Source organism: Neltuma alba, unplaced genomic scaffold (assembly GCF_004799145.2).
Source record: "Neltuma alba isolate B1F8T4 unplaced genomic scaffold, ASM479914v2 tig00010742_pilon, whole genome shotgun sequence".
Taxonomy (NCBI): Eukaryota; Viridiplantae; Streptophyta; class Magnoliopsida; order Fabales; family Fabaceae; genus Neltuma; species Neltuma alba.
The window spans coordinates 164757-173179 of NW_021635569.1; the positions used below are offsets into that span (position 1 = coordinate 164757).

The 8423-nt window shown below is 36.5% G+C and overlaps 2 protein-coding genes across 3 annotated transcripts; one reads left to right on the forward strand and one right to left on the reverse strand.

Annotated features, from left to right (window-relative positions):
* The first annotated feature begins 1373 nt into the window (after positions 1–1373).
* LOC114758697 (uncharacterized) lies at positions 1374–3720 on the forward strand. Of its 2 annotated transcripts, none has more exons than XM_028947776.1 (6): positions 1374–1420; positions 1486–1601; positions 1685–1757; positions 3107–3158; positions 3272–3341; positions 3448–3720. In XM_028947776.1, exons 2-6 carry the CDS (start codon positions 1494–1496, stop codon positions 3535–3537), a joined length of 393 nt encoding a protein of 130 aa, XP_028803609.1. In that variant the 5' UTR covers positions 1374–1420; positions 1486–1493; the 3' UTR covers positions 3538–3720. The 2 variants fall into 2 exon arrangements, with proteins under 2 accessions (XP_028803609.1, XP_028803610.1); XM_028947777.1 differs by having other exon boundaries at positions 1500–1601.
* Positions 3721–4790: 1070 nt separating this feature from the next.
* LOC114758695 (14-3-3-like protein GF14 iota) lies at positions 4791–8105 on the reverse strand. The gene is made up of 7 exons (XM_028947774.1): positions 7962–8105; positions 6782–7088; positions 6289–6376; positions 6096–6205; positions 5851–5999; positions 5293–5339; positions 4791–5178 (listed from the first exon to the last, which is right to left on the reverse strand). Exons 1-7 carry the CDS (start codon positions 8032–8034, stop codon positions 5170–5172), a joined length of 783 nt encoding a protein of 260 aa, XP_028803607.1. The 5' UTR covers positions 8035–8105; the 3' UTR covers positions 4791–5169.
* Between the last annotated feature and the right edge of the window lie 318 nt (positions 8106–8423).

Sequence of the window (8423 nt, forward strand, 5' to 3'; positions counted from 1 at the left end):
AGTGGGCTTTCATTAAAGTGGGTTTTATTAAATAAGTTTTTGGTCGGAAAGAATAAAAAAAAGAAACATGTTTCAAATTGATAATAACTAACTTTTGAATTAATTGATGACATCTTTATGCTTCAAGCTTTCACCAAAATCAACACTGGTGTGTTTATGCAATGAAATAAACACACCTGTATGCAGTGTAGGTAATATCAAAAATTTAATTACTTTTTGAATTAATATTATTGTTAGTTCCTATAGTTTAATTCAATTTTGATTCTGGTGCCCATACTTTCAAATTATTTAGTTTTGATCTCTATAGTTTCATAAGAGCTTGATTTTGAGTTTAGGTATATGGACCAAAACCAATATTCTTTATTTCACCTAATTTTAGTTTTGATTCAGGAACACTGTTCTAAGGACAAGAAATATTTAAGATTATCAAAATAAGATTACATTTCAATTATCAAACTAGTTTTAAATTTTAAGAATTAAAACTAAAATAAGGTCAAATTTCACAGATTAAAGATAGTATTGACCTAGAAAAAATTATGCTAACAATTGTTTGTATATAAGAAGTGATTTGGTTAATTTTGATTTTATTTAGTTCTGTCTGAAAAGATTAACATGTTTTGAGTAAGAGTTACAAACTACTAACCTCACTTTTCTTATAAATTACTCTTCCGGTCCTTATTATAAGACCCAATTTGACTTTTTATTTGGTCCTAATTATAAGACCCAATTTGACTTTTTATTTGGTCCTAATTATAAGACCTAATCCATTTTCTCTCTTATATTTATGCATTTTTTCCAAGATAATCCTTCTAATAATGATAGTTTTAGCCAATATACTTAATTAGCAAGGATATTTTAGGAATAACAACACTTATTTATTATAAATAACCAACTTAACTTACTTTCTTAATCTCCTCAAATAAGTCAATTGGGTCTTATAATTAGGACCGGAGGAGTAACAAATTATGAGCATATAGACTAAAACCTATAATTCAGGAAACTGTAAGGATATAATAAAAGGAAAAAAATTACAGGGATCTGATTAAAAATGGGATGAAATTATAAGTATTTTTTTTTTTTTGGCCAGCGAAATTTTAAGTACTTTCATACTAATGTTTTCTCTATGGCTATATATATTATAGAAAAATGATAACACCTTGTTACCTTGGGCCTAGTGATGGCTAAACGGACTCAATGGCCCACATCACTTTGGGCCTTAAGTCCAACAGATAAGTCTAACCATTTTGAGCAGAAGCGCAAGAGATTAAACAAGCCTGCAAGGTTGTTTGTCTACCCCGATTAAAAAAGAAAAACAAGGTTTCTTCAAAAATTCGGTTTCTTTAGTAACCCAAAAAAAAAAAAAAATCGGTTTCTTTCCGATCGAACACCCAAAACCCTAGCGTACGACAAACTGGAAAAGGTATGGTCATTTTCCTTTTACAGTTTCCCGGATAATTTATACTCATCTTCGCTGAAATTACTCAGGTGCTTATATGAAGATGGGCAGTGGAGGCGGCAAACCCAAAGAAGAGGAACAAGATGGCGCATCTGTTCATTCTCCATGCAAAGCTCCTCCTTCCTCTGCTTCTTCTTTACCCAAGGTTAATCTTTCTTTGTACCTGTGATACGGGATCACAGTCGCGCATTTTGAATTAAACGTTGATTTATGATTCTGTGGTTATAGGAGCCAACGCAGGTCGAGTTGGAGCTGAGACTGTTACAGGGTCTTCAAATTTATTCTCCAAAAAAACTACAAGGCAAGTTGTTTATTTGCAATCATTTTATGTATTATTTTCTTTGAAAGAAAATTGTGCTTATATCGATGGCTCTTGGAAAACGTCATTTCTGATTTGTAAAATTATATAATGCTGATTATTTTTGTTAATTTGCTTTCAGCTTGAGATTCCAGTAACGATAATTGACGCCTTAAAGATAGTGATTTAGCATATGAGTGATGATTCCAACTCTTGTCTCGCAGAACGTAAAGTTATGTTTGATTGAATTGGTAAATAATGTCAGCAACGGTTCTTCTTGAAGACACAAGTATTACGAGGCAACTACTAGCTAGTCTGTATTATTAACTAAGGGAACAGTTCTGCAAACCATTTGACTTAAACACACACCTAGCTTTCATTGGGTTTGGATCCTAGCTATTACTAAGAGTGATAGAGAGGGGAGGGAGGGGGAGGGCCGGGAAAGCAGCAGGAGGTGGGCTCTAGGTAGTTAGTATTTTTATATTGGCAGAGTTTCAGTTACAGTCTATTTTACTTAAATTAGTTAGTATTTATATAATGGCAGAGTGTCAGTTACAGTCTATTTTGCTCTGATAGGACATAATTGCTTTCCTTTCTCCAATGGGGGTTGATGGTGTTTAGAATTTTATAATAATGAAGCACAAGAACAATCACAACTCCATAAAAACAGTTAATGAACCACAGATATACTCATGTCTGTCACATGTCATGAACATATTTGATTATGTAACCGGAGCCTCAAGATTCTTGATGTCTTGTTGGCATTTTCATTTGAAAATCTTGTGTTATTTTTTACTAAATCCTCCCAAAGGAATTGATAAAAGTATTTCTTATGCGCTAAGCTTAATATTTTCCCCTCTTTCTGTACTTCCTTCAGTAATCATCCAAATGATGGAATGGTAGTATTATTTCCCATTCGTTCCCTTCCCTTCCTAACACACGCTTTGTTTTCCATCTGGGGCTTGATTCCTAAAACATGAGATTTGACATCTTATGACTTACTTTATAGTGCGAGTCTGTGACAAATATGTAGTTTTGTCTTATTGCAATCTTAACTTCTGAGTACCAGGATGTGGTTGTAAAGAATCCTGGCGGAGGCAATTTGGTCTTATCCTGGGCAGTAATTTTGTATTAGCACGTATGAGCGTGTAAAGTTCTAGCTATTGGTTTTTCTTAGAAAGTTGTCCTATGAAAAGTTGTATTTTTATTGTATGAAGAGGAGCTACACTAAGACGGATGACCACTTGTAGCAATTTTACAGAGCTTTCCTAATGTCATCGTGCTGCCAAATAAAGGAGTTAATTGTTAGGTTTTCTTATGCTTGCTTAAATGGTCAATCCTTTTTAATGCAGGCATTCATCGCCACTTTGTTATATATGGTCTGATGGAATATCTGCGCAGGAGGTTAGGTCCTCTAACCACGACTATTTCCTTGTGGCATGTTTGATTGTCAAGAATAATCTACTAGGTCTGCTTCTCGTCACATAATTGAAGATCTCAGTATGGTACCTTAACAGTTTTGACCGATACTTCTCTTCTGAGGAAGTCCTGCAATTGCTGGATCGGTTTTACAATTTAGAAATGCTGGTACTTAATCATTAAGCCATGGTTCTTCTGTTTCTATTCATACTCATGAAATTATTTGAGCTTTATTTCAAAGCTGACGTTTTATCTCCTTATCTCCCCTCCCTAGAAACCAGATGATGAAGAGATGGAATTGCTAAACCGTGAACAAGTCTTCTCCTTGCCTCCAAGTTATCATGTCAAGGAAGATACGGACTAACATTTTTGGAGTATGTATATCTTTATATTTGGCAGTTGTTCGGCATTGGATGTGTACAGCTGGTTTTTCCATTCCCCTCAATTTTCGGCTATATCACATTTTGGGGACAAAGGCTCTTATAAAGTACAGGCTGCACTCTAGAGGCTAAAATGTAGAATAAATAACTGTTTTATGGAAATTTTTAATGGACATGATCTGTATATGATACTGGAAATATCATTAATGTAATCACCTGTACTTAAATTTTTAAGTGGTTTCTGTTTGTCTCGTCGCCCACCCCTCTTCTTTGTGAGCTTTTATTGGTCAATATTTCAGTATAATTTCAGGAGCTTATGGGGAGGGGAATGTTAATTCTTTCAATTTGGAGTGGATGAATCCCTTTGAATATTTGTGCTCCAGTGCAATATCTGAGGGTATCAAATTGAAATGTCGTCAGTATCGAAGCTTCTCCGAAGGGATTAGCTCTCAACTAGATTCTAGGAACTGGAATAAACGACATAAATGCATCAGGACATCATTGGAGTTGGGCCTTTAAAATGAATGAGGGAGGGAATTGAATTGGATAATGTTCCCAAGATATGAAATTTGGCTTGGAAAAGGAACCCGGACAGCCTGTTTGGTGTGCTGGAATTGGGACAAATGGAAATGTAATTTTGAGAGATGTTTGTTTGGTAGCATGGAATTGGGAGAAGAAAAAAAAAATCAATTCAACTTCCCCGTCTCCAACGAGCTCTTAACCAGTCTTGTGAAATCTGGTTCTTTTTCTGTAACTCCTACCTCAACCTCCATTTTATAAACATGCCCATGTCAATTTTGAGGCCATCTCAACCTCCATCGATGGCAACAACTAAGCTCAAAGGTTGGTGTTAGGCATAGGTTTGACAGTGGGTGGGTGGTTTCGACTTCCAATTAGTGAATCCCCATTGATGGAATGACTGAACTCAAACTCTGACAACACTAAATGGAGCTTATAGGAGAATGGTAGTTCTTTCAATTTCTAGATCGATTAATAGAGTTATGTGTAACAATAAAAGAAAAAGAAAAAACCAATGCAAGGACTTTAAAAAATGATAAATTTTGTAGTGTTTTAGGACCAGAAGTAGTACACAATATTTTCTTTTCTTATGCTAATTTCCGCTCCCCGCTGCTAATAAAATCTCACTCCTACATCTCAGCCTGGAATTCTTATTCCACTGAATCAATTAGCATGTTCTTCCGTACACAAGAATGGAAGCCGCACTACGGATGCCATATCCATCAATTTATTTGATCATTAAACTTAACATTATAGAAACTTTGCTACCAATTCCAAGTTGAAATGTATTAAGAACAAGAAACAAAACAGAATCATTCTGAAGAATCTAAGACAAGAAAATGCTTATAAAAGTAGATGCAAATCATCCATCGGCTTACTTAGAAAATAAAAATAAAAGGTAATAAATCCCCAAAAAACAAAATAAGACAGCGGTGGATGGCATTTCTAGCTTCGATCGGATATAAAACGAGAGCACAAGAACTATGAAGGCCGTCTGTATTGTCAGGTCCAACTCCATTGCAAGAAAAGCTTAAAAGTGCCCCCTTTGCAGAGTAACCTAGAGATATCAGACTCCCATGTCCAGCTTCGGAACTACCTTAGTTCTTCTGCAAAATAAACAATATCACAGTCCTGAAGTTAGAAACTTAAACGTGTATATATATAGCAGCCGTAGAAAAATCATGTGTGCATGGCAAAGAAATCATATTATCAAAACCAACCTCAGGTTCAGCTGGTTTGACTTCTTCATTTTTGGTACCATCTTCACCTGCATCGAAGCATTAATTATTCGGACCTCAACATTATAAGAATTTCAGTTGCACCACAAGATGCATAACAAGAAGCTTGATGCAGCCATCCAGCAAAGAGTTATTCAACTATAAATAATTGAAACCTTGTGACTTTGCTCCAAGGCAATAAATTCTATGGTGACAGGATGAGAAGATTTCTTCTTTCGAAAGAGCAGGTCAATCAAGTCATGGATAAATAGACATATAAGCATGCCACACATAATTATTGCTAAAGACAAGACTTAATTGCTTACATATCTCTTCAAGCTAGAGTAAAACTACTGATCTATTTGAAATCTTCCAACTTGATTTTATTAGGTAGTTGGGAAAGGAAGGGCCTAGGTCGGAAGAATGCTTCCAATTCACTGTACATCAGGCTTGTCTGATTGTTTTGGACAACATTTTTCAGTGATTTACAGAATGAGATTGTCCGAGGTGAAACTCAAATGCATCCTATAAGTCAATTCAGGGTTTCAATCAACACCCTACCTCCATCCTCTGGCAAATCGGAGGTCCACAGAGTCAGGTTGTCTCTCAACAACTGCATGATCAAAGTGCTGTCCTTGTATGACTCTTCACTCAATGTATCCAACTCTGCAATTGCCTCGTCAAAGGCTTGTTTAGCCAAATGACATGCCCTATAAGTTTCAGAGATAAATAACATTAGGATAACAGCTAGCAAAGTAGGCAGCTCAACACCCCCATGACTGTCATAGGAAGAATTAGAGAGATACCTTTCAGGAGAGTTCATTATCTCATAATAAAACACAGAGAAGTTAAGTGCAAGACCAAGACGGATCGGGTGTGTTGATGGAAGTTCTGTGTTAGCAGTGGCTGAAGCAGCCTAACATGAGAAATAGAGGACTGCATCAAGTAGCAACATGATAACGAATCAATTCAGCACTAAAATACAAGAAAGGCACATACTTCATATCCCTTGAGGGACTGCTCAGCTGCCTCTTTCCTTGCTTGGTCAGTCTTGAACTCAGCAAGATACCTATAGTAGTCACCTTTCCTGCATCAAGAAGATGCTGAGATCAGGGAGGGAGAGAAGTAACAGAAAATAAATTCATACACAGTTTCATGGCCTCTCCATGGCATCAAACACCTGTAGGGCCAAGGACAAACACACACACACACACACACACACAGAGACACACAGACACACAGAGACAACTATCACATAAACACCTGTAGGGCCAAGGACAAAAACACACACACACACAGAGACAGCTATCACATCTCATACAAACACCATATTTTTCTCACACTGTATCTAGTATTTTAATCAATTCAAAGAACTCAGATATGCAGTGAAGGAGAGGGTGAAAGAAGTAATTAGATGCGTGGAACGGAAAAGGAAATCAACTAATCTAGGGTGTAAAATGTTGGAATTAAGCAAAGAAGCAGCCTGGCTCACATCTTATAGTAAAAAACAGTGGCTTCTCCAGATGTGGAAGAGGGTATAAGATGCTCATCAATAATTGTCAGAATGTCACCACAAATCTTAGAGAGTTCCTCTTCAACCTTTTGGCGGTAACTCTTGATCAGTTTAACATTGTTCTCATTTCCCTTAGACTCTTCTTTCTGCTCAATTGAAGACATAATACGCCAAGATGCTCGCCTTGCACCAATGACGTTTTTATATCCAACAGAGAGGAGGTTCCTCTCTTCCACCGTAAGCTCAAGATTAAGTTTTGCCACTGTCTTCATATGCTCAACCATTTCTGCATGACAGATACAAATAATCAAATATTCATAATGTAGATTTCTGAGCACAAATCAGACTTTTAACCCGATGTTCTGCCTCCAACCCATAGCATAAGACCCCTTTTAGAACCTCTTCATGATCCATAATTTAAGACCATTTGCAAAATTCAGTGAAGCATTTGTGATGTATTATGAAAAATGCCCTTCATGTAATTAACCCTCAATTTTTTGGGAAGATGAAGTAAGTAATAACATGATAGAGGTCAATGAAAAGTAATTTTGGGATGTTTCGATAATTTTTTGCTCAAAAAGTCAAAGCGTTAACTAGTTGTAACTGCTTTCTTAAACTGTGTGATTCCTTCAAAAGGATCATAAACTGAAGGGAGTACCGTGTTTGGAGAAACAATACGAATTACATACCTGGTTCTAAGGGGTTTTTGGATGGAAACCAAATTAAAAGGGGTATACGAAATACTTTTTAAAAGTGCTTTTCGATGATACCAAACACCCCCACTCTTCATGGGGCTAGCAACACAACAAAAGAACATATATTTGAGTTAGACAATTGAAGAACATAAACGGGAAGGAGATGGATTAGAAAGGGGGAAAGAGTTGTTTCTCAATATGTGCCTCGCTTGCATTACAAACAACAATAGAAACCCAATTCATATAACAAAATTTTAGCATTTAGAGTGAGATATTCAACTAACTGAAACAAAAGTGACAGGAAAACTGCACTCTCAGTCTCACAAAGTGTGATGTGATCCAACAGAAGCACGATATAACCCAACAAACAGATCACTAACAACACTGACACATCAAAATCGAAAACGCAACAGAAGATACCTCAGGAAGATCAAAATGGGTAGAGGAAAAAAAAAACACGTTACCATCGTATCGCTCGGCCTGCTCAGAGAGCTTCGCCATGTAAACGTGGGTCTCTCTCTCCTTGTCCGAAGCCATTGTTGCAGAGAATAATCAGAGAAAAAGAGAAACAATAAAAAAGTGTGCCAGCAACTCCAAGTCGAATAATACAAAGAAGAGAACTGGGGGAAGGGTTGGGATGGGATCACGTCACGGGGAAGAAGATGAAGAACGCATAAATGGATGCGAAGAATGAGGAGTGAATAGTGATGTGCTGACTGCTGAATGATCGAGCAAGTTGTGGGGTAGAGTGAAGATCGGATCTGGACCGTGGGATTAAATGCTTTTAAAGAGGAGCGCGAAAATCGTGCGAACATTTTTCTCCTTTGAACTTTGAACTTTGAAGTGCGTCCTAAAAATTTGTTCACAAATTTAGTTACTCAAAAATTTAATTAATATAATTATTTAATATCTTATTAAATACTATT

Excerpts from the sequence above, each read along its gene's own strand:
- LOC114758695 (XM_028947774.1), bottom strand. The coding sequence starts at position 8,034 with ATGGCTTCGGACAAGGAGAGAGAGACCCACGTTTACATGGCGAAGCTC. Across the intron at positions 7,089-7,961 it reads GCAGGCCGAGCGATACGATG|AAATGGTTGAGCATATGAAG; the intron begins GTAACGTGTTTT and ends TCTGTCATGCAG. Across the intron at positions 6,000-6,095 it reads ATAATGAACTCTCCTGAAAG|GGCATGTCATTTGGCTAAAC; the intron begins GTATCTCTCTAA and ends TGAAACTTATAG.
- LOC114758697 (XM_028947776.1), top strand. The coding sequence starts at position 1,494 with ATGAAGATGGGCAGTGGAGGCGGCAAACCCAAAGAAGAGGAACAAGAT. Across the intron at positions 1,602-1,684 it reads CTGCTTCTTCTTTACCCAAG|GAGCCAACGCAGGTCGAGTT; the intron begins GTTAATCTTTCT and ends CTGTGGTTATAG. Across the intron at positions 3,159-3,271 it reads ATGGAATATCTGCGCAGGAG|TTTTGACCGATACTTCTCTT; the intron begins GTTAGGTCCTCT and ends GTACCTTAACAG.